This window comes from Hyaena hyaena, unplaced genomic scaffold (assembly GCF_003009895.1).
Source record: "Hyaena hyaena isolate Hyena2069 unplaced genomic scaffold, ASM300989v1 scaffold_601, whole genome shotgun sequence".
NCBI classification, from domain to species: domain Eukaryota; kingdom Metazoa; phylum Chordata; class Mammalia; order Carnivora; family Hyaenidae; genus Hyaena; species Hyaena hyaena.
In genome coordinates this window covers 882,211-908,813 of record NW_024081232.1, presented here as the reverse complement: position 1 = coordinate 908,813, position 26,603 = coordinate 882,211, and the positions used below count along the sequence as shown (strand labels likewise).

Below are 26,603 nucleotides of genomic sequence, written 5' to 3'. Positions count from 1 at the left end.
TTTAATGTTTATTGATTTTTGAGAGAGAGAGACAGCATGAGCAGAGGAGGGTCAGAGAGAGAGGGAGATAGAGAATCTGAAGATAGACTCCATACTCTGAGCTAGCTGTCAGCACAGAGCCCAACGCGGGGCTCAAACCCACAAACCGTGAAATCATGACCTGAGCCAAAGTCGGACGCTCAATCGACTGAGCCACCCAGGTGCCCCTCCACAGTTCTTTTTTACTCAGTAAAATCAACTTGCTTCCCACAAGTGTGATTCTGGTTTTACACTTATACACTATAAAGTTTTATGTATTCCAAGAATGATGCAGAACCAATGAGTGTAAATAACCTTTAGAGGATTGAGATAGTAGAAGAAAGGAAAAGCCAAACCTGAAGTTGTCTGAGAAAATTGGGGCAATTTTATGAATTTTTTTAATTAAAAAAAGCGTTCAATTTGGGGTTTTTTGGGTTTTTTAAAATATAATTTATTGTCAAATTGGCTTACATACAACACCCAGTGCTCATCCCAACAAGTGCCCTCCTCAATGCCCCTCACCCATTTTTCCTTTCCCTTATCCACCCTCAATTTGTTCTCTGTATTTAAGAGTCTCTTGTGGTTTACCTCCCTCCCTGTTTGTAACTATTTACCCTCCCCCCCTTCCCCATGGTCTTATGTTAAGTTTCTCAAGATCCACATATGAATGAAAACATATGGTATCTGTCCTTCTTGGACTAATTTCACTTAGTATAATACCTTCCAGTTCCATCCACGTTTCTGCAAATTGCATTCTGCATGATTTCATTCTTTCTTACTGCTAAGTAGTATTTCATTGTATATATAAAGAGTTTTGAGGAATTATAAAATAATTGTACCTGAATCTTACAAATTTTTATTAGTACCAGCCTAAAAAGGGAGTGGAAGAGGTACAGATACTCACATGGTATTACATTCAAATAAAGAAAATTTCCCATCTGGTGATGCAGATTTTTTGTTTTTAAAGCTAGCCTTCTTGGCACAGATATGAGTCTCTCTTATGTTAACATAATTATTAAATTTAAGAGTTAGATGGATTCTGATATTTATAAGTATTAGAGATCAATAAATAGAACAAGATTAAGCTCACTCTGGTTTTAGAGAGAAGAAAGTAAAATTGATATTAGATAACTTCACTAATCAAACTCATCTAATAAATTAAAGCTATTCTCTGTCAGATATGCTAATCATGTGTTTGTGTTGTCTGCTGTTTGCTTCCGAGTTGACAATTTTTTTATTAGCATATTTGATTTTTTTTAATTCAGTAGGACTTATAATCTCTTAGTTTGAAGGTTTGTGAGCTAAAGTGTGGAAATATAGTTTATGAAAGATAATGTTCGTGCTTCAGGGATCAAATTAGCTTAAATTTCATGGAGTTTTTCATATCATTTTTTACATCAAGTCAATCCATAATTTGCACATAGGTGAATAGGTGAAAAGCAGCTACTTAGAACCAAAATTTTGCGAAGTAATGAGTTTACTTTAGTAGTGGTTCATAATGTTAAATCTAATAGGATAAGATTTAGAGTTTCTTAGGGAATGGTTAAAAATGTAAACAAATTCCTATCCTAAGGTTAATAGAGCAATAAAAAAGTGAAGGCCAGATGTTATTAGGTGCATTAGTTGGTATGGGGGGTTAAGAAATGATTCTTATTAGTTGATCTTAGAATTCTGCACTTTAAAATTTTTAAAGAGGAAATAAGCCCTGCCCAAGCAAGTCTACCCACTCAGAACTCTTCTTACGAAAAACAAGGAAAACGCCAGTCTTTTTTACTTACATTATTTGCAAAAAAATAATTATTAAGTACTTATGTAGTAAATGACTTCTACTCTCCCCAAACACGTGATATATTGAATTAGTAGGGAGAACATCAACTCACTTTTCTATTGAATTTTTATTTTCAATATTGCTTAATAGTATAATTATTTTCAGTGTATATTACCAAAATAGTTCATTACTTATTAGACATTGACCTTTAAAAATATTTTGTGTACAGTCAATAATTTATGCATAAGTACTTGAAAATATTTTATTTTGATAATTACAAAGAAGTAACAAATCAAAATCAGACTGGGCTGATTGGTATGTGCTTTATTTAGAAATTTGTTCAGACTTTAGATTCCAGTCAGTCTAGGTTGTTTGAAAATACAAATTAAAATAATGTAATGTGATTGGAAATAAAATCTGAGGTGTATATTTTATAATTATTTTAGTACTTAACCTAAAAAATAAATGATAATTACTAATGATTAGTATTAAGGTTGCAAAATGTTGCTTATTTCATACTAATATATCACAAAATCAAAATTATCATAAGCTCTATGAAATTGTTCTGCTTTAACGACCTATCTGATTCACTCTGCATATTCATTGCATAAAACTTCTTTGGAATTTAAAGGAGATGAGGCAAGGAGACACAGGAACAGAATTTATAAAAAAAGATTTAAATAAGCAGTGTCAATATTGATGTGCCTTTGGCCTGAAAAATAATTGTTACATTTCAACAAATTGCACATTAGCTCTCTGTTGGCATGGAACACATTTCTGTTATTTTGATCATTGTCTCTTGTATCCCTTGGATTTTTTTTTAAATAGTTTATTGTGAAATTGGTTTACACTTAGATTTTTCTCTGATTGCAAGGGGGGAAAAGATTAGATTTTGACATACAAGAACAAGAAATGATTTATTTTGAATGCCTTGTCCAATCTTCTAAATTAGTTATTTTCTACTAATTGGGGGAAGGAAAAAGTGTCTCTTTCATCTAATAAAATTGGTTATAATTCTATGCTTTCCTTGGCTAAGTCTGTACTTGCTCTGCATTCAGAGGTAGCACTGAGAATGGCCGAGGTGTAAAGTTGCCCGCCCTGCTACTGGTCATCTAGATTCTGCATCTCAAGGCGGAGGTAGTAGTTGTACAAAACAGAGTTTCTTACTGTATCAAGAGGTCACAATTTTGCCTGTTTTAAATGGTAGGTGGTCCAGGAAGTGGAAAGGGTACTCAAAGTTTGAAAATTGCAGAACGTTATGGATTCCAGTACATTTCAGTGGGAGAATTACTAAGAAAGAAGATCCACAGCACCAGCAGCAATAGGAAATGGAGTCTTATTGCCAAAATAATTACAACTGGAGAATTGGCCCCACAGGTACTACTGTGTAATTTGTTTCTATTCTGCAAAGATTTTTATACCACTTGTGAGTGTAAGTTTAGCTAACTGTGGTTTTTTAATCTTTTTTTATGAAAGGAAACAACAATTACAGAGATAAAACAGAAATTGATGCAAATACCTGATGAAGAGGGCATTGTTATTGACGGATTTCCAAGAGATGTTGCCCAGGCTCTGTCTTTTGAGGACCAAGTAAGAATATCTCTTTATATTTTAAATGACCTACTTTTGTGTAAAACTTTGAAATTAAAAAAAAAAAAAGATTTCTTGGAAGATGTGCTGTTATTCTCAGTGAATTCTGGTCTTCAGACAGGCAAGTACATCAGTATGGGTTGGCAGAAGGTCATTTCCTTGGCAGACATGCCTAAAAATTGGAGACCGTCTCTGCCAAAAAAGAAGAAATAAAAACTAATAATAGAATTCGTTATTTTTTTTTACAAATAGTTTATTGTCAAATTAGTTTCCACATAACACCCAGTGCTCATCCCCACAAGTGCCCTCCTCCAAGCCCATCCCCTCCTCCCCCCTACATCCATCAGTTCTCAGTTTTTGTCAGCATTCAAGAGTCTCTCATGGTTTGCCTCTCTCCCTTTCCCCCACCATTTCCCCCCTTCTTCTCCCCCTTGGTGTTCTGTTAAGTTCCTCCTAATCCTCCTATACGTGCAAACATTTGATATTTGTCCTTCTCTGCCTGACTTGTTTCGCTCAGCATAACACCCTCAAGGTCCATCCATGTTGCTACACATGGCCAGATTTCATTGTTTCTCATTGCCATGTAGTATTCCATGGTATAGATAAACCACATCTTCTTGATCCATTCATCTGTTGATGGACACTTAGGCTCTTTCCATGTTTTGGCTATTGTTGAGAGTGCTGCTATGAACATTGGGGTACATGTGCTCCTATGCATCAGCATTTCTGTATCCCTTGGGTAAATTCCTAGCAGTGCTATTGCTGGGTCATAGGGGAGTTCTATTGTTAATTTTTTGAGGAACCTCCACACTGTTTTCCAGAGGGGCTGTACCAGTTTACATTCCCACCAACAGGGTATGAGGGTGCCCATTTCTCCACATCCTCGCCAGCATCTTGTGTTCTCTGATTTGCTCATTTTAGCCACTCTGACTGGTGTGAGGTGGTATCTCAGTGTCATTTTGATTTGTATTTCCCTGATGAGGAGGGATGCTGAGCATCGTTTCATATGTTTGTTGGCCATCTGGATGTCCTCTTTGGAGAAGTGTCTGTTCATATCTTCTGCCCATTTCTTCACTGGGTTGTTTGTTTTTTGGGTGTGGAGTTTGGTGAGTTCCTTATAGATTCTGGATATCAACCCTTTATCTGATATGCCGTTTGCAACTATCTTTTCCCATTCTGTTGGTTGCCTATTAGTTTTGTGGGTTGTTTCCTTTGCCGTGCAGAAGCTTTTAATCTTGATGAGGTCCCATTCGTTTATTTTTGCTCTTGATTCCTTTGCTTTGGGGGATGTGTCAAGTAAGAGATTGCTGCGGTGGAGGTCAAAGAGGTTGTTTCCTGCTTTCTCCTCTAGGGTTTTGATGGTTTCCTGTCTCACATTCAGGTCCTTTATCCATTTTGAGTTTCTTTTTGTGTATGGTGTGAGAAATTGATCTAGTTTCATTCTTCTGCATGTTGCTGTCCAGTTCTCCCAACACCATCTGTTAAAGAGGCTGTCTTTTTTCCATTGGATATATTATTAAAAAATGCAAATCTCTCTAAATTTTATTTCAAAATACTTTTTCTAAGATCTTTTAAAATCTTTAATTACTTAAAACAAGCCTGTTGCATACCACCCAGTGATATAAAACATCACCCTATATTTACATTGTTATCAAATGAGAAGCCCTTTTCACTGGTGTGTGAAATACTAAACCACCTCCCTATTACAAGATAGGGTTCCGTTTTCCCAGATTTACTAAAATTTCAGTAGACTATGCATACTCAACACCTAATACATATATCTTTACAGAAATAAATCAATTAAAATATTTTGTATATTTAATCTTTGAAAAGCCAAGGTAACTGATTTTTTGTATAAAAATTTTAATTACAAAAATAACATGTAGTCATAAAAATGTTAAGTCTTGGCATAAAAAGTGAAGGTCTATCAATGCCCTACCTCTATTCCACTGCCCTCATCTCCTGAGAAATAGAAATATTGTATAGCTTGTTATATATCCGTCTAGACCATATTCTGTACATTAAACACACACCCATGTGTGCACATATGTGCATGCTCATAAAGAAATGCATTTAAAATTATTCATTGCTATTTCCAAATGGACCTCCAAAAAGATTTTTCTAAGTTATAGTCCCATCAATATTGAGTGAGAGTTTATTTCTCCAGACCCTTTCCAACTGGATATAATTCATATTTAAGATTTTTGCCAACCTGATAAATAAGAAACAGTAGTCTTTCATCTTTTAAATGTACATTTCTTGAGTTACTACTAAAGTTAAGTATATTTTAAGATACTTTATTGACTATTTGTATTCCTTGCATGAATTGCCTGCCTTCCTTTGCCTATTTTCCTCTGGATTTGTTTATCTTTTCTTAATTTAAATAGGCTTTTAACATATCACAGATATTATATCCAAGGATACAAACTCAAATAAGACGTAAATTTATGTATTATATAAAAGAAGTCTGGAGTTAGGCAGTTCAAGGCCAGAAAACAGCTTCATAAAGCCTCTGTTTGAATATTCAGGTTGACTGTTTGGGGACATCTGCTGTGCTGGAGTCTCATTCTCCCCTCTTCAGGCTTCCCTCTCCCCACAATAGTCCAGGGCCTCTGATGTTTTTTCAGTTTAAGGGCTTGGTCTAATTGCTTCGGCCTTGACAAGAGAAAAACTAGAAAAATCAATGTTTTGTTGTTGCTGTTGTAACACCTGATGTGGCTGTTGAAAATGGGTGCTATGGCAGCCGCTCTGCGTGGTTCTTGGCTATTGGTGGAAGCACGCTAGCCAGCAGGCATTCCCTCTCAAAGCCACTCAACCTATGCACTGAATGGTATGCTTTGGGTGGCCACAAGCAGAAAAAGCTTCTTGATTTTTTCTCTCTATCGCCTTTCAAACATTCTGTAAATTTCTCTCTTCTCCCCTAAATAATAACTCAGGCAGACCTCATAGTTCTCCTGGTCACTTTAAAATACTAACAGATAGTGTTGCTTTCTGGGATTAAAAAGCCCAGCCCACAATTATATCTCAGTAAAGGTGGAAAAATTTTTTAATTAAAAAAAAAAAAACCAGTACAATATAAAGTAAAAATAAAAATTTCAGTTTTTCATTCAGTTTAACGTATGTCTTCTTGGACCTGATTCAGCCTTAGAAAGCCAAAGTGATGTCTCAGACTCCTGAAATTCTTCCCGTTGTGGCTTACAGTGGGGCAGGTAATGGGCAAGGGGTGGGAAATACTCCAGCAACTCTCTGGATACCTGATCAATCTCCACCTTCTCTTATACAGCCTTGGGTGATGGGCCAAGGGTCACAATACTGGTTGGGGACACCTATTTGGAAGTTCTGTAGGATCGTCTATCTGGGTACATCAGCCCCCACCGAGCACTTCAACATGTTCACCAACTCAAAAGCTCCCCAAACTTAATTGCTGAAGAGTTTTTCTAACCCAATCTTTAATCCCCTTCCTGGAGATCAAGGAGTGGTGTTGAAAGTTCCCACCTTTTAATATCATGTTTGATCTCTCTGCCAACAAATCCACATCCTGACACTATTTTGGGCCCTGCACAGAGTTACTGCATTAGCTTAGACTCTGGTCTGGACAGAAGGTGTTCATTATGAGCAACAAAAGACACTACGATTACTCAGGAAATTCTGAAGGTTTTAGAAGCTCTGTGCCAGGAATCAGGGACGAAGACTTAATATATATTTTCATTATACCACAACTCTTCAAAATTTTTATTTAACTAGCTATTTTGTGTGTGTGGATGTGGACAGGTATACACAGGTGTGCAAAAGTTTCCCCAAAAACTTCCTCACAGGTCCAGGGTGTAGGGAGACATGGATTTTTTATTTCAGCCATATACTAGTAAGGGTTTTACCATTGTAAAACGAGCAAACAAACAAACAAAACCTAACATTTAAGTGGCACGTAAGACAATGAAGTGTATTTTTTCTCCTAGGGAGTGGTATCACTCTGAACAGTTCAGATTGACTAGGCAGCTTTTCTCCTTGAGGTCATTGAGGGACCATGGTTCCTTCCAAGTTGCTATTCTGCCATCTCCTGGAACACTGTCATCATCTGTGTGGTCAAAGCAGAGTTGCCACCACATATGGCTTCCAACTGGCATGTGAGGGGAAGAGAACATGAAGGTCTGAAGTCCCAGATCTGGATAGTGGCATCTGCCATTTCTGCTCACATAGCATTGTTAAGAATTTAGCCATGTTGTAATTGTGAGGCAGGCTGGGGAATATAATCCAGCTGGCTGGCCAGGTGCCAAGCTACAGTTTTATTACTGTGCAACATCAGAGAACTAACTAGCAGCTTCTACCACAGATCGCCCCTCTGGCCATTCAAATGTTGGCATGCTCTTTTCTTCCTACACACAGAATTTACTCACTCACTCCCCAAGGAAAACAACCAGGGTCCCATCATCTAGATCAAAAGTCAAGAATCTCTAGTTGATGTACAGTTCTCTCCATTGAGTCCAGATTAGACTCTTCGGCCACCTACAGACTAAACATCAAGTTGTCTTCCCTTCCTGCCACCAACAAATAGTGGAGGGACAAGACCAGAAGTGAAATAAAGGCTTCTATTCAGAAAAGGGAATTTTGGCAGTGTATATGGTAGTGACTGAGTCAGCAAATACCGAATCCTTTCCTGGGTTGGCCCATTTTCAACTCCTGGTTCTCCATTCTCTTCTGAAGCCACTGGATGTCTGACACTTTCTCCTTGTCTGTTAACCTGCATGGCTACATCACAGCGATGTGTTGGAGACTATGCCCTTCTTGGGAGCTATTCTTAATTTGAAAACAAACAAATAAACAAACAAGCTTTTTCTGACTTGGCTTATGGTTGCTTTGGTAAAACCATTTCCTCAAAAGTTTGGTAAGCATATGCTCTTTATGTTTCCAGTTAGTTCCATGTGCTGGTAACTACACCCAAAGTTCTTTTCTAGATATAGATATTAAGCTTCTTTGTTTCTTTGTTTTCTCATTTTGATGGTAGTTACTTTGAGGCCATATAAAACAATGGCAGCATCCTTATTCTAGGTTTTGCCTTAGGCCTGTGTCTCTTTTTTTGGATAGCTGGGGAGGGTGGTAATGGTTGTCCTTTGAGCGACAATAGCTTTGTCTTCTGCTCTCTGTAGGTATAGAAGCAGTTGATTTTTTTTCAACCTCATCAGGTCTAAGTTACAAGCTAGGCTTGTGATTTTCATGTGGGGAATGTTTTGGTGGCCTGTGGCTGCCTTGTTGAGGGCCTATGCAGAATTTCCTTGATGATAATGCTAGTTGGTTTTCTTCCAAGTGTAATAAAGATATGTATGTATTTTATGCTTCTGTGACCCAAATGTCCCAAAGGTCCATTGACTTTCCGTTGTATTTATTGATACCATTTGGTGTTCAGCTTGCCTGGTTTTTCCATTGCTCCTATACTTTTGATTCTGTTTTTGGTGCAAGCAAAGTATATTGTCTCTAGAAACTTATATTTGAATATACGTATTTTATAATTTATTTTTATTATGTTATCACTTTACTTCCCAACATTAGCTGTTGTTATTCCACTTTACAGATAAGGAAACAGAAGCTCTGAGAAGTTAAGTAACTTGCCTGAGGCCACCAGCGGGTAGACAGCTAGGATTTCTAAGGAGGTGTTACAGGTATTCTAGACCACTAGCTTTCTGTAACCTTGAGGCCACAAATTTGGGCTGATTGTGTGGGCTTCTGACAATTTTTTAAATGTGTGCTAAATTCTAAAATTAGGAGATTTCACATTTAAAAACACATTTCTGCCTTGTCTTGCAACCTTAGTGATTTAGCAGTTCCCAGTTCACGTCCACCACCTGGGTAGTGCTGCTGTAGTGTGGGTGATATCTAGTGCGTGGCTGTCCCCCACTCCCACTCCAGCTGGTTTCTCACTGCTGTTATCACCAGCCTGGGCCTTCCAAGGCACTAGAGTCCATACCCTGCAGTGCCACTTGTCTTAGTATTGTCTGATTTTAATTATTGTTTGATCTCACACACACACACACACACACACACACACACACACACATGCACACACAACCTCACAAAGGTATGTAGACCCTGTGTAGGTGACATGACTATCTGACATAGCGTGGGCCACACTCTCGTCTAAATATTAAATATTTGTGAAATGTAATTTCTTTTACTGGCCAATTTAAAAAAATAATTTAAACAGATGATCTCTGCACTCCAGTTCATCATCTCCAGCCATCCTCCCAGAGTGCTCACAGCCCACGAAAGGAGACATGGACGAAGGGATTAAATATGTCTGATTTGTAACATTCAGAGATCATTTGGGGAGTAACTTAAATAATCACTTAACACCAATTCAAACTTGTTTAAATCAGCAGTTTACCATGGCTGGTTTCCTGAGGTGTGTTATTTGTGGTTTTGAGATATGATGATTGGCGTTGAAGTACTGATACTTAGTCATAGTGGGCACTAAGCATTTTTACTTGGGTTGTCATGGAATGGTCAAGTGGGAGAAGGTAATGGAGAGAGGACTTTAAAGCCCACCCATCCCCACTCACTCCCACCCCTGACCCAAGATGCCTTGGCTTTCACCAGAGTTTGGGAGTATTTATTTTAAAAACTTTTTTTTATGTTTATTTTTGAGAGACAGAGCACAAGCTGAAGAAGGACAAAAAGAGAGGGAGACACAGAATCTGAAGCAGCTCCAGGCCCCACACAGACTCACTTACCGAGAAGACCTGAGCCCAAATAGGAAGCTTACTGACACCCACCCAGGTGCCCCAGGAGTATTTATTTTTAAAAAAGTGAGGGACTCAAGATTATCCCTACAATCAGCCACTCTTGCTTATTTGCATTCCCTCAGGCTTCATGAGTGAGAGACAAAGGACTGGGGAACTGTGCTTCTGAGGGTTGGGCGCTTGAGTGCCCACAGACCTTTAAGAGTTACACACATCATGCATTGTGGGATCAAAGAGGGTGAGGCCTGCTGGAGCAGGTGTATACAACTATTTGAAATGTTTTTCCTTTTCTAGCTGTGATTTCCTCTAGGATCTATCATTTAGCCTCTCAACTTTGCCATCTAAAAGGAGTCTAAACATAGAGTTAAGTTCTGAATTTGAATGACTGAGATTGGATGTATGAAACATCCTCAGCAGATAAATAGAAGGCTTTAAAAACAACAACAACAACAACAACTTAGAGATAAAAGAAAAGCAATCCTCAGAGGGCTGTCATCCGACTTGAATAGTGAATTGGTTTGACAGACATAATTTGATTTGCTGTTCCTAAGGGGGACAAATTTGATTTGCTCCTAAGGGGGAGTAATTTAATTTTAATTACACAATTTTTTTCTAAGCATTAGTACTTTTGTGCAAAATACTAAAGGAAATGTGGTTGTTTTCCCCTAGAACTGTTGACTTAAAAGCTTGCTTCTAATTATTTAATAATTAGGTTTTGAAATGGAGAATATATTACTAGATAATTATTCATTTATTTTTATTGCAATGAGCTATGACTACAAGACCATTCAAGGTAAAAAGGCTGCTGAGGTTTTTATAACTGCCCTATATAAAGTGAAAAGACAATTTCTAAATTTCATAAAAAGATAAAAACAGAGTCATCTTTGATTTTGCTCTGTAAACTAGATACTGTTGCTACATAATAAATCATGCAAATTTTATTTTTTGGCTTAAAACAACAATAGTTACAATTTCATATGCTTTCTGTGGATCAGGAAATCAAGAACTGCTCAGATACCTGGTTTTGACTCAAGACCTCTCTTGACATTGTATTTAAATAGTGGTCGGAGTTAGGCTTCTTTACTCTCTTGTCTGATGCTTAGTTTGGGAAGTTCTAGAAGAGCTGGAGCTGGAGCAGCTGGAGTTCATCAGGCATCTCCTCTTACCTCAACACATGGAGGCCTCAGAGTGGCTGGACTTCACAGCAGCTCAGAGCTCCAAAAGCATGGAACCCAAGAAAGCCAGAAGGAAGCCCGATTGCCTTTTCTAATCCAGCTACAAAAGCCACACATCACTCCCACCACTTTCTGTTTTTTACAGAAAACGGGAAAGGAATAAGAATTTGCTATTTTTTTTTTTACAGGGAGAATGTCACAAAAAAACTTGATATATTTTAAACCATCACACCACAATGCTCAGTAAGGAAATACCTGCTCATTCTTCACTTTGTTCACATCTGTCTGTTCTCCTCATTTCCTTTCCTCCTAGTCTTCTCATGCCAGGTGCTCAGGCCCATCTATTTGGACTTTTAGAGCCCTCCCTTTTCTACCTTCCTTGTCTTTATTCTCTCTACACTCAGTCTTTCTTGTATCCTGTGGGCAGATTAATCTTTCTAAAAGACCACTGTCATTAATTCATTCTTTGGTTGAAAGTTTTTAATGCCAGTTATTATCCATAAGCATATTTCTCCCTGTATAGTTTGTATCAGAATCAGATACATGCCTTTTTTAAACATGTGGATTGTTCAGGTCCCTTCATAGAATTACTGAATTAAAATTTCTTCTACATAGAACCCAAGAATGCACAAGTTAGCAAGTGAAAAACCTTTATCAAAGTTGATTGTTGAGCACTCTAAAGTGCAGACTTCAACTTAGTGTGTAAGTGCACCCAGCAGAGGTTCTCAGTCATATCATGTTGCCATAGTTATGGAGAAAGCAGACTGTTGCTAATAATACTAAATTACTGAAATTGGAACACATCCACAGTTATCCCAGTAATGTCATCTTCACTCATCTTGCCCTTCCTTTCTTGAGCAGGAGAGAAATTCCTCAGAATGGGTGCAATTTCACATAAGATGTAGTCTCAGTATTAATGTCATAAGGGTCTTGTGTCTCTCTGCAGATTCCCCATGCAGTCTGATCTGAGCCAGACTTCGTTTGTCTTACTGTCATCCCTTGAATACCCTTTGTCTTTGCTCCTTTTTTCTATTTGTCTCTCTTTTATAGTCATTTTTTTACAGCTTGTTAAATCTTACCATCTTCTGGACAGTTTCCCTAAGGATCCAAAGCCTTGGAGATTTCTCTTTATTCTCAGCTTGTACAGCAAAATATGTAACTGTCTTTAGCATTTATATGGCACCCAGCATATGATACCTGAAATTGTTAACTGTTAGTTCATCAGATTGCTGTGTCAGTCAGGTTTCAACAGGAGAGATGTGGCACACTCAGAGAGGCTAAACAGAAGAGAGCTTGATAAAGGAACTACCAAAAAGGTGTACATAGGACCTGTGGAAACTACAAAAGTTAGTTCAATATCACAAGGTTGGTAAAAGTAGGATCTCCCTAGGCTACAGATTCAAAAAGGGGGAGCAGTTACTTGAACCCAGAAAAATAAGCAAATATATGAAGGAAACTTCCTCACAGGAGCCTTACCTTCAGTGAAGAGAGGTAGCTAGCCTCTGATGACTCTGATGAGAGCCAAGGGAGTAAATATCCAGACTTTACCCTCTTCCCTTTGTCAGATCGTCTGTTGATGCTCACCATAGGCCAGAACCAACTGGAAGTTAGAGGGCAAGGAACACCATTGATGTGTTCCAGCAGAGCAGCCACCCAAGGCACAGAGTTGGGGATAGAATGGTGGAAGGTGGAGCTATAGAGGCCTAAGGAAAAAAAAAATATATATTTTATATATATTTATATCACAAATATAAAGTTGATAAGGTGGAGAGCCTTGCATCGACTTTTGTCTTCCTCACAGCCTTACGATGTACTGCGTTTAGTAGTTATTCAGTAACTGTATCCTCATTGTTTTATGCCAGCATGCATTGGTTTCATTTCCCTGGAATGCTTGATAAGAAGGAGTGACAAAAGGCTTTCCCAATGTTAACATTTTACATTTTTTGCGTGGTGATTCACTCATATAAATACTGTATTTCCTTAATTTCCAGGCCCAATTCCCTTAATGTCTCTAATAGAAAAGTCCAGTTCCTTGAGAAAATGCAGATACAGTTATAATTTGAGTCTCCGAAGTAATTACCAAAAATATAAATTCAAATTAAGCTGTCTGTCATATATTTTGGAAGCCCAAGATGCTATTCTCAGATCCTACCAATTTAGACTCACTGACTGTAAGTACATTACATTCTGTGAAGAGTAAATATGTATACACATGTGCCCCATGTTATGAGAAAATAGTGTCAGACATGCTGGGTTTCTAAAATGAATAAACAATGTCATTGTTTACACTAAAAAGGACCCCTACCGTTTCAGAAAGATTTAGCTGGAATTTCCATTATTTGGGTAGAAACAAATATACTTTATTTTTATGAGAGATGCTTTTTAAAAAATAATGACACAGACAGGGTAAAATAAAGGACAGAAAAAGATATAACATGCAAATACTAAACATTAGAAAACAGGAGTTACTTGATTATTATTAGATAAAGTAGACTTCAAGACAGCAAGAATTACCAAAGATAAAGAAAAAAAGAACATTTCATAGTGATAAAAATGTCAGTTCATCAGAATGACAAAAAAAATTTCTATGAATTTTGTATGGTGTTCTAAATAATACATTAAGGCAGAAAAATAAATAAAAGACATAAACATAGAAAAGGAAGAAGTAACATTGTCTGTTTTTGTGAATGACATGATTGTTTATCCAAAAAAAAAAAAAATCCCAAGGAATCTACAAAATGACTACCCAAACTAAGAAATCTATCAAGGTCACAGAATACAAGGTCAATGTACAAATCAATTTTAGTCCTATATGTTAGCAACAAATTTCTATGTATTATGAATACATAGGGTGAGCCACCTCTGGCTTATTGTTTAATTCACTTCCCATGATAATTCCTTATTAAAATATTGACTTAGAAGGGTAACATCTTTTTTAATAGCATTGTTTGAATACATCGTCTATATATGAGGATGGGATAGAGGGTAGTATGCTTATGTTTGCATCAGAAAAGTGGTAGTGACTAATGTTCTAATGTGATAAGTAAGTCTTGATTATTGCATTTAATCTGGTATAGTCCTCAGGGTTTTTTTTCCCCATGAGTCATAGCCAAAAAATAACTTCCCATTCATGCTTGAAATAATGCCCTCCATGAGTGCATAGATTCATAGAAGCACAAATTTTAGAGGATACTTTATCTTGAATATCCTAACTGATGGTCCCTGCCTCGGGGGTGGCTGAGTCTTTACAGAGACAAACAAAACCAGGCAAAATTGTCATTTTTCTCACTCAACTGACAGTAAAAGTACAGCTTTTACTCATGGGAAATCTTAGGATTTCTTTTTAAAAACCTTTAAAAACAATCTTTAAATCAAAAAAGTTTGGTGACTACTAATCTCATTTTATAAATGACAGAACTGAATCCCAGAGAAGTTAAGTGACCCACTGGATTTCACACATCTAGTTAATGTGGGGGCAGAAGCAAGTAACTCAAACCTCTGAGCTAAAATAAGCAGCCCGCCCTGCTAAGTCCAGTGCTCTTTCCACCAGACTGTATTGTCTCCCTGAGCACTAGAAAAGAATGAGTCTAGTCTCAAAGGACTGGGATTGACCATCAAAAACAAACCTCTCTGTTAGATCCAAAAGGCATTTTGAACAATAGAGAGCATATTAAAATGAATTTTTAATTTCCCAAATGGCTCATTGTAAAAGAGAAGTCACATCCAGTTTTACAAGTTCTGTGATGTTTACTTCAAAATCATTGTTTGTCTTCATAGTCATGTCTTCATAACTGTTTCCCAAGCACGTCTAAAAGTTTTATAGATAGTATATTGTCTGCTTCTTCTCTTCTGAGCAAATTTATTTCTATTTAAGAAAATAAATTTGAATTATATATGAGGAAAATTTCCTTAAAAGTACCAATTGTTAGGCATGAGGGAAAATTATTATAGCCAACCATTGATTCTTCTTGTCCAGGAATTTCTTTAATATTATTTTTGCACATATTAAACATTCAGTATTTACTGAATGATAGAGTACATGAATGAGTAAATAATAAAATGGATAATGTTTTAAAATCCCTGGTGGGCCTTTCCATACGCATGGTTCTTTGCTTTCTATTATATTTTAACAGCGGGCCTTGTGAAAATTCATCCAGATGTTTTACTTGAACTACCAAATATTCTAATAAATATTATTTTTTAAGCTGTATGTATGTATGTATGTGTATGTATGTTAATATATATACAGTTATAGATAGATAGAAAAAATACACACACACACACACACACACACACGAGAGATATATTTGGAAAGGGCTTCCAGCTCAGATTTGTTTTTACCCAAATCACTCATACATTTCAAAGCACTAAATTGATAATCTAAAAATATCTTTTTAGAATAATTATACTTCAGTGCTCTGGCTCCCTGTTCAAGTAGAAAGGCCAAGGTGAATGCAGCTGCAGCTGTGGCCAAAAGAGACTCAAAAGCCTGGCTTCAACTCAATGGCACCAGCACAATTTGAAAAGACCCAATCTTACAATAGCTATTGTCTTCTAGAGCTTTGGAACTTACCCATTTACTAATTACCCATTTACTGCTGAAAACACTGAGTAGAACATTAAAAGTGGATGTCAACAATTTGGGGAAATAACTTCATTAGTTTTAATAAAAAATATCTCTTCTGTCCACCACTACTTAGCACTGAAAATCCAGTTAATTGAGTTTGTGTGAGTGTGAGTGTGAGTGGGTGAGTGAGTGAGTGTGTGTGTGTGTGTGTGTGTGTGTGTATGTGTTACTCATTATGGCTATAGAATGAGACTGAGACTAAATTTTCACACATGGTTTATGGAACCACCTTGCTAATGTATATAAGCCAGCAGTGCCAAAAAAGACTTCAGCATGTGTACTACATTCATATGGCTTCCTGGCGTACTATGTTAAGAAGGTTTCTGGAGCTGAGTCCAGTGTCATGATCATTAGCAATAATGATTCTCTGCAAATCCCAGATGGAAAGCCTCCAGGATGGGCCATATCTGTGCTATATAGACTAGAGTCTTTAGCACTTTGAATTCCCACTCCACATGTGGAATCCTAGATCCCTGAATCTACTAAGCCACTTAATAGATCTCTATAGGAAAAGAAAAACACAAAACCTTTACCATCCTCATAGAAATGGGGTTATATTTAAAGGAGCATGGGATGGGGTTGGAGGTACCTACAAAGACTATTTCTGATTGTCAGAAAGAGTCCTGATTTCACATGTACTGCTGGTCACTTCATTAGGTAGTCTCTGAGCTTAGTTTGCTACTCGGGATGTGATGATGGCTATCAGATCATCAATTTCTAAAAATGTATCTTGAGGGACACCTGAGTGGCTCAGTAGGTTAAGTGCCCAACTCTTGATTTCAGCTCAGATCATGATCTCACAGTTCCTGAGTCTGAGTTTCACATCTGCTTGTGATTCTCTTTCTCCCCCTCTCTCTACCCCTCTCCTGCTCTCCCTCCCTATCTCCTCTCTCAAAATAAATAAACTTAAAAATAAATTAATAAAATGTACCTTGAGTTCATCACACTGTTATATCAGAGCAGTTTGTAACTGGAGGCCAGATTACGAGATACTTTTATTTTTTTTTATTTTGTTTTAAATGTTCATTTATTTTTGAGAGAGAGAGAGAGAGAGGGATACAGAGGATCCAAAGCAGGGTCTATGCTGACAGCATTGCACCCAATATGGGGCTTGAACCCACAAATTGTGAGACCACGACCTGAGCTGAAGTCATATGCTCAACAGACTGAGCCACACAGGTTCCCCTATGAGGTACTTTTTAAATACAAGATGTAACTATTATACTTCTGGTGCTCGGTAGCACTCAACTAAGTGAATGAGTATGTGATACAAGAATAATTTGATTGTATCACCAGGGTTTTTCATAGACCCATTTTGCCTACCAGAACATAGACTTGGATATAACTTCTTCCTTCATTCCTCTACCTAAATGCTTTTTCCAGTAAAATAAGGGCCCTGAACAGTTTCTGGGGAAAAAGAACATCCCATATATTCATGTCATATTCACATGGGCCACTACTTTCAAGAACTTCAGGCCCTCTTCTGTGCCCCTGTTGTACCCTTCCCTGGCTTCCATTTTGGAACTGTATTTCATTATGGTGAATTTCCATACAATTTCACTGTGCTGAAATAACACTTTATGTGCCTGTTTCCACTTTGGATTGGGATAACCATATCTTACCCATTTTATATCTCTTTAATTTAATATGGCCACTAGCTCATTAAGTTATTAGTGTATGTTAAACTGAAGTGGACACCTTTAAATGCATTTCCAAGTATTGCCAGAACTCTATCAGAAAAATTTAAAAAAGAAAAGGAATGAAGGAATAGTGACCTAGTGTAACCACTTGTAGGCACATATTAAAATAGTTAATAAGTGCTCATGAGAAGGATGAAGGGGTCTTTCCTTAGTGGTTCTCATACTTAGAAAATCTTGAGAACAAGGTGTTATAAAGATACAGTCTCAAATTCTGGGTGGAATTTGTTTGGGTCTTAGCTCCTTAAACATTGTCTGAGAATATGAGTTTGAAGTATTTTTCTTCATTTATCAACGTGAATGAGAAGATTTATTCTAAGACTGTATCTCTCTGCTTAGTTTTAAGCAGAGAGATACAGTAATGTCCAATGAATAGAGTAGGATACCATCACTCCCTCTCTGGCCATTAATAACATAATAGTCTTTTCTGAATTTCTTTGGAGACAGTCTTTGTGTTGGAATGGATACTAAGCAATCAATGTAGATAAGTGTGAAATAGAACTGTATTAGGTGTGTGTATTCTTTGGGAAGTGTTAGCTTCTTTCAGCCACACAAATCAAAATAACTTACACCTAAGAAAAAGAAACCAGTTTTTCTTTAGAATGATACTGAAATTAAAAAAAAAAAAAAAAGTATTTCCATCTAAACTTCAAATGGAAATCTCTAACAATGGCATTTCATGGTGAATTATCAGCCTATTTTCCATTCAGTAAGTCTGTGCATGGAGTATTAATGGAACTATCACATCATAATTTCTTACCTATTTTATATTCCCATATACCAGTTAGTAATATACCCTTGAATTTCATTTTCCTGAAAGATATGTTTTTTAAAAGATTTGGACATCTGCTTCTTTGCTATTAGAATTTTTAAACCACATTTCTAATACTTCTTTTGAATGGTTGCAGTGTCTCAAAGCATAAAATTCTGTTGTCTAAAATAGGTAGGTCAGGGAGAAACTGCACTGTTCTTGCTTTTCTAAGATGAATATATTTTACCTTATTTGATGCAAATAGAAATATATCTTATATTTAGGGTCAGTAATTTTTTTTTTTTTGGGAAAACTGATTGCTATGCAACTGATCAAATACGGGTTTGGCCATATAATATTTAGGAATTCATCCCCATCTTCTTTATTCCCATGAATTTAGAACATAGTAAACAATATGTCAGGTTTGTGCCCTCATGTCAATGACAGGATTTCATAGGTAATTATTCCCATTGTCAATATTGAGGATTTAAATGTTAAATGTTTGTAAAGAAGCAAAGTTTAGAGAGGGGACAGTTTAGAAGTTGGCTAAATGGCAAGCAGTAGAAATATGCTGAGATCTTCCACTTCTTCAAGTGATTTTCTTGGCTGGGTCTAAAAACATCACCTAAGTATTTGTTTCTTAATAGACACTGTTCTCTGTGGTCTAATTAGTTGCACATCACATGCACTAGTCATGAAGTGTCCATAAACTGACCACTGTGAATCAGGCAGACATGGCTCATCCCCCAGGTATATAAGCAGCTCATGTATTTTTGAATGCTGCCCATTTGCATCCATCCCTCTCTTCCTTTCTTCCTTTCAATCTCAAAGCCTTTGTTTTATTTCGGGCTGTTTGCCTAATGCGTGTACTAATAGTTTCCCCTATTTTCTAAGTGATCATTAAGGTTGAGCACATCTATATTGAGAATGTTAAGAATAATGACCATGTTTTACATTATATTTACTTGACCTCTTCATTTATAAAGAGCACTTCAGTGTAGACAATTCAGGTTCATTAGCTCTTCCAAATGATCTGCTTGCCTCCATCCAGTCTGTCTCTGCACTACCATTGGCATTCATTCTAAGGCATGAAATAAGGTATAATACTCCCATGTTTATAAGATAAAACTCCAACTACTTCGCATGGAAGAAAATGCCAACCCATCTAGTCTCAGTACTATCCTTCCAGAACTTCAACTTTGGCTCATTAAGGGATCTTAATACATATTACATGAATGACTTTAAAAAAATGAAGAAGTAGATACCTATATAATAAAATTTGTGATGGGGAAAAGACTTCTTGGAAAAAACAGTGCTGTAATTTACATTCATTTTCATTTTGCCAACTTGGTAGATATTAAATAAAACCTAATCTTTTCCTTTTCATTAAATTCTTACATCTCAGCAGCCTAATGTATCCCAATTGCTTTACTGAAATGAAGATTTGTGCCATAAAAACAAAACCACAGAAAGGTACTTTTCATGAACTAATGATATCTCCTTAAACCATTCATGATATACTCTGTTCACCAGATATGATTAGTTTTTCACAAGCTGCTGGAAAAAAAAGATTAGTAGATCACTAGTTAATTAAGTCTTGGAAATGAATGCATTTGAGACTATAAGAGATTACCATAGGATCATCGAAAAGGGTAGAATATAGCTTTTCAACAAGAAATGGCCAAACTGTAAAATTAAGTTTTCACATACTAGTTGTCTCCTTAAGTTAGTTTGTTTCATTTTTGACTCAATCATATTACCCAATTTGGATTTAAAGACCCTGTGCCCATTCGAGCACTCATTTATATATAGGATTTCTTATAAATCACAGGTTAAAACACACCTTCCTGGGTCCCATCTCCTGAGATTCTGATTCAGTAGAACAGAGTGGGGGTCATTGATTTGTATTTCTAGCAATTCCAGGGGATACCCATCCCAGGGCAACTAGTGCAAGGATTGCTCTTTCAGTACCATAGCTGTAGAGTCTCCTTCATACTGTTATCAGACTTAATTTAATTCATGTAATTTCATGTAATTGTAACAATCTTGGGAGAGGGGGTGGAATTTGTCTTGGAGAAAAGAAGACCCAGGGAGAGTGTATTAATTGATATCAGATATGATAGTAATTGCTCTGTGGAAGTGGCCCTTCTATTTATTCCCATATTTTTTTAAACATTGTGCTGATCATATTGTGTTATAATTGTCTTTTATGTACATTGTACATTGTCTCTTATGTACATTGATGTAAAATCAATGTACAGAAATCAGTTGCATTTCTATACACCCATAATGAAGCAGCAAAAAGAGAAATCAAGGAATCGATCCCATTTACAATTGCACCCAAAACCATAAAATACCTATGAATAAACCTAACCAAAGAGGTAAAAGATCTGTACACTGAAAACTATAGAAAGCTTGTGAAAGAAATTAAAGAAGACACAGAAAAGTGGAAAAACATTCCATATTCATGGATTGGAAGAATAAATATTGTTAAAATGTAGATAATACCCAAAGCAATCTACACATTTAATGCAATCTCTTTGAAAATAACACCAGCATTCTTCACAGAGCTAGAACAAACAAGTCTAAAATTGGTATGGAACTAGAAAAGACCCCAAATAGCCAAAGTAATGTTGAAAAAGAAAACTAAACCTGAAGGCATCACAGTTCCAGACTTCAGGCTGTATTACAAAGCTGTAGTCATCAAGACAGTATGGTACTGGCATAAAAAGAGACACAGAGATCAATAGAATATAATTTAAAAACCCAGAAGTGGACCCACAAATGTATGGCCAACTGATCTTTGACAAAGCAGGAAAGAATATCCGATGGAAGAAAAGACAGTCTCTTCAGCAAATTGTGTTGGGAAAACTGGACAGCGACATACAGAATGAACCCGGACCACTTTCTTATATCATACACAAAAATAATCTCAAAATGAATAAAAGACCTCAATAAGACATAAAGCCATAAAAATTCTAGAGAAGAAAATAGGCAACGACTTCTTTGACCTCAGCGACAGCAACTTCTTACCAGACATATCTCTAGAGGCAAGGGAAACAAAAGCAAAAATGAACTATTGAGACCTTATCAAGATAAAACCTTCTGTACAGCTAAGGAAACAGTTAGCAAAACTAATATATAGATTATAATCTAGAATCAAACTCAGCCCACAAAAAAACAAATAATCCAGTGAAGAAATGGGCAAAAGACACTAACAGACATTTTTCCAAAGAAGATATCCAGATGGCAAACAGACACATGAAAAGATGCTCAACGTCACTCATCATCATGGAAATACAAATCAAAACCATGAGGAGGTACCAGCTCACACCTGTCAGAATGGCTAAAATTAACCTCTCAGGAAACAACAGATGTTGGCAAGGATGCAGAGAAAGGAGAACCCTTTTGCACTGCTGATGGGAATGTAAACTGGTACAGCCACTCTGGAGAACAGTATGGAAATTCCTCAAAAAATTAAAAGTAGAGCTACCCTATGATCCAGCAATTGCACTACTAGGAACTTATTCAAAGGGTACAAAAAATGCTGATTTGAAGGGGCACATGCACCCCAATGTTTATAGAAGTGCTATCAACAATAGCCAAATTATGGAAAAAGCCCAAATGTCCATCAAATGATGAATGGATAAAGAAGGTGTGATGTGAGATATATATATATATATATATATATATATATATATACATAGTAAGACATATATATATATTTTTTCTAGGCTGAAACCATATATATATGTGAGATGTATATATATGATGTAATATTGCTCAGCTATAAAAAAGAATGAAATCTTGTCATTTGCAACAACGTGGATGGAACCAGAATGTATTATGCTAAGTGAAATCAGTCAGAGAAAGACAAATATCATATGATTTCACTCATATGTGGAATTTAAGAAACCAAACAGATGAACATAGAAGAAAGGAAGGAAAATTAAGATAGAAACAGAAAGGGAGACAAACCATAAGAGACTCTTTAATACAGAGAACAAACTGAGGGTTGCTGGTGGAGGGATGGGCTAAATGGGTAATGGGCATTAAGGAGGGCACTTGTTAGGATGAACACTGGGTGTTATATGTAAGTGATGAATCCCCCAATTCTACTCTTGAAACCATTATTACATGACATGTTAACTACTTTGTATTTAAATAAAATTAAAAAATAAATTTGAGAAAATGTCATGACTGAGCACATTGGAGCTAAGTACCTGTACAGGATGAAACATCTGTCAGTAGGACTCAAGAAACTTTGGCTCTGGGTGCCTAGTCTCAATACCCTTTCTCATTTTTAGGATCGACAGACATATCTTCCAGAATTCCTTCCTGTGGGCCTCCTTCTTCCCCTAGGCTAATGTGAATATGTCAGCAGGGCTGTATTTCCTTCTGGAGGATCTAGAGTAGAAACCATTTCCTTGCTGCTTCAGCTTTGAGTCTCCCCACATTCCTTAGCATATACCCCTTTGGGAGTGTAGCTTTTCTTGGAAAGCCAGCAATGGCTGGTTGAGTCTTTCTCAAGCAATATCATACTAAATCTCTATTAAGTGACATATTTAATTCATTTTTAAATTGTTCCTAATATACAGGAATAAAGTTGATTCTTGTATACTGCTTTTGTAGGCTGACACCATGCTAACTGCATATTTATTCTAATGGCTTTTAAATTCTTTTGGATTTTGTACGTGTACAATCACATTGTCTCAAATGACTATTATATTTCTTTCTGTCCAATCCTATGTTTTATTTCTTTTTCATGTCTTTTTCTTCTTCATTACAATATTAACTAGAAATGATTATGATAGGCATCTTTATTTCAACACAAAGGAAAAGTTTCAGCATTTCTTATTAAGTATAGTGCTTGCTATAAATTTTATGTATTTATCTTTTTGTCAAATTATGGATGTTCTGCTGAATTCCCAGTTTGATAAGAGTATTTATCGTGAGTGGGGTCGCCTGGGTAGCTTAGTCAGTTGAGCGCCCGACTCTATTTTAGCTCAGGTCATGATCCCAGGATTGTGAGATCAAGCCCCGTGTCCAGCTCTGCTCTAAGCATGGAGCCTTCTTAAGATTCTCTTTCTCTCTCCCTCTGTTCCTCTCCCTCTGCCCCTTTTCTCTGCCTCTCTCTGTCTCTCTGTCTCTCTCTCTCCCTCTCAAATACAGAAAAAAATTTTTTGAAAATATTTATCATGAATGAATGTTAAGTTTAAATATTTTCCCCATATTTATTTATTTGTTAAAATGATCTTTTGATATTTCTCTTCTATTCTGTTCATTTGATAAATCACATTTCTTGTTTTTTGAAAGGCAAACCAATTTTTCCTGCATGGAATAAATCCAAATTGGTCATGATGTACATAATCTTTTTATATATTGACGGATTCATTTGCTGATATTTTACTGAGATTTTTTGCATCTATCTTTATGAGTGAGATCAGCCTACAATTTTTCTTTCTTTTAATGTCCTTGTCAGGCTTTGGATTTAAGACTATGCCAGCCTAATAGAATGAATTGAGACATGTTCATTCTTTTTTTTTTTTTTTTTTTTTTTGTAAGTTTACTTACCTTGGAGGCACTGGGGGTGCAGAGAGAGGGGGAGAGAGAGAATCCCAAGCAGGCTCCACACTGTTCCCATGCAGGACTTAAACTCACTAACCATGAGATCATGACCTGAATTAACCGATATCGTCACCCAGGTGCCCCAGTATTCATTCCTTTTATATTTAGTAAAAGAGTTTCTGTTAGCTGGTGTCTGGTACAATTCATTGGTAAAGCCATCACATTTTGAGTTTTCTTTGTGTGAGGATTTTGAGTATGGATTTAACATCTGATTTTCTGTTTATTCTTTTGTCAGTTTAAGGAAGTTGTGTTTTTCTAGAAATTAGTTCATTTCAAATAATTTGACAACTTGTTTTCATTAAGTTGTTCTTAATATCCTTTATCATCTTGAATTCTTTAGGATATTTAAGAATACATTCTCTCTTATTACTAATATTTATTTTGCCTTCTTTCTTTTTCTTGATTAGTTTCATCAGGATTGTCATTTTTATTAGTCTTTTCAAGGAATCATCCCTTAGGTATACTATGTTTACTTTCTTTCCCTGCTATTATCTTTATCTTTTTTTTCTTTCAACTTTTAGCTGACCTAAAAAGGCCTAAATTTTTTATCATTAAAATATTTTCTATTTCCACTGAGATTTCTTTGGCCCAGAAATTATGTGAAAGTGTACTGTTTAACTTCCAAACATGAGGATTTTTTAATTTATATTTTTATTATTTATGCAGAGCTTACTTCCACTGTAGTCACTAAAGGTAATCTGCGTGTGAGTTTCAAACATCTGAAATGTATTTAAATTTCCTTTATGGCTTAGAATATGGTCAGCTTTTATAAATTTTATGTGTATATTTTAGAAAACTGCATATTCACCTTGGCAGTTGCAGTGTTTTGCATGCACGTGTGTGTGTGTGTGTATGTATGTATATATATACACACACATATATAGTTGTTAATTGTATCAAGTTCTCCTCTATCCTTAGTGATTGTTTTGTTACTTGTTCTATCAGTTACTTGGAAAGATATATTAAAATCTCCCACTATGATTGTGGATTTGTGACTTTCTTCTTTTAGTTCTGTTTAAATTCAGCTTTCAATACGTAGAGCCTATATTATTGGGTCATGCAAATTAAGGCTATTATTTCTTCCTGAATAATTAAACCTTTTATCATAATGAAATGACACTCTTTAACTCTAGTAATACTTCTCTCCCTAAAGTCTATACTGTGACATTTTTTCAGTTTTTTTTTTTCTCCTTTATTGGAGTATAAGCGACAAATAAAAGTTGTGTATATTTAAGGTACACAACCTGGTGTTTTCATAAACATATACATTGTGAAATAATAACCACAATCTAGTTAACTAACATATCCACCACCTCGGATAGTTACCATTTTCTTTGTTTTTTCTTTTTTGTGTTAAAAACACTTAAGATCTACCATCTTAGCAAAAGTTCAAGTGTATAATATGGTACTGTTAACAACAGTCCCATTGCTTTTCTATAGGTCTTCAGAACTTACTCATCTTGCATAACTGATTCCTTGTACATTTTGAGCAACATGTTTTCATTTCCCTCTCCACCCAGACCTTGACAACCACCATTTTACTTTTTGCTTTTGTGAGTTTGACTAGTTTAGATTCCACATGTAAGTGAGATCATGTGGTGTTTGTCTTTCTGTGACTGGCTTATTACACTTAATAAGGATTAGAGCAGGATTTCCTACTTTTTTAAGACTAAATAGTTATGGGAGTGCAGGTATCTCTTTGAGATATTGGTTTTGTTTCCTTTGTATATATATTCAGAAGTGGTTTTCTGGATTATGTGGTAGTGCTATTTTTTACTTTTTTGAGGACTGTTTATACTGTATTCCATAGTGGCTGTACCAGTTTACATTCCCACCTACAGTGCACAAGGGTTCCCTTTCCTCCAGATCCTTCCCAATACTTGCTATCTTTTGGCTTTAGGTAATAGCCACTCTGACAGGTGTGAGGTGATATCTAGATATGGTTTTGGTTTGCCTTTCACTGATGATTAGTGTGATGCTAAGCACCTTTTTATGTACCTGTTGGTCATTTATACGTCCTCTTTTAAGAAATTTCTGTTCAGACACTTCTCCAAATAGGACATCCAGATGGCCAACAGACACATGAAATGATGCTCAGCATCCCTCCTCATCAGGAAGATACAAATCAAAACCACACTGAGATACCACCTCATGCCAGTCAGAGTGGCTAAAATGAGCAAATCAGAGAACACGAGATGCTGGCGAGGATGTGGAGAAACGGGCACCCTCCTGCACTGTTGGTGGGAATGTAAACTGGCACAGCCCCTCTGGAAAACAGTGTGGAGGTTCCTCAGGAAACTAACAATAGAACTCCCCTATGACCTCTACTCCAGCAATAGCACTGCTAGGAATTTACCCAAGGGATACAGGTGTGCTGATGCATAGGAGCACATGTACCCCAATGTTCATAGCAGCACTCTCAACAATAGCTAAAACATGGAAAGAGACTAAGTGTTCATCATCGGATGAATGGATCAAGAAGATGTGGTTTATCTATACCATGGAATACTACATGGCAATGAGAAACAATGAAATCTGGCCATGTGTAGCAACATGGATGGACCTTGAGGGTGTTATGCTGAGCGAAATAAGTCAGGCAGAGAAGGACAAATATCATA

General features: G+C 36.4%; 1 protein-coding gene across 2 annotated transcripts in view; it reads left to right on the top strand.

Moving 5' to 3' along the window:
* Positions 1–26,603, top strand: part of AK5 (adenylate kinase 5) — a 233,373-nt gene that overhangs the window by 13,136 nt on the left and 193,634 nt on the right. For both annotated transcript variants that reach the window (XM_039257066.1, XM_039257067.1), the window contains exons 4-5: positions 2,994–3,163; positions 3,263–3,376. In XM_039257066.1, the coding sequence (XP_039112997.1) occupies positions 2,994–3,163; positions 3,263–3,376 (284 nt within the window). The remainder of the gene's footprint in view (positions 1–2,993; positions 3,164–3,262; positions 3,377–26,603) is intronic.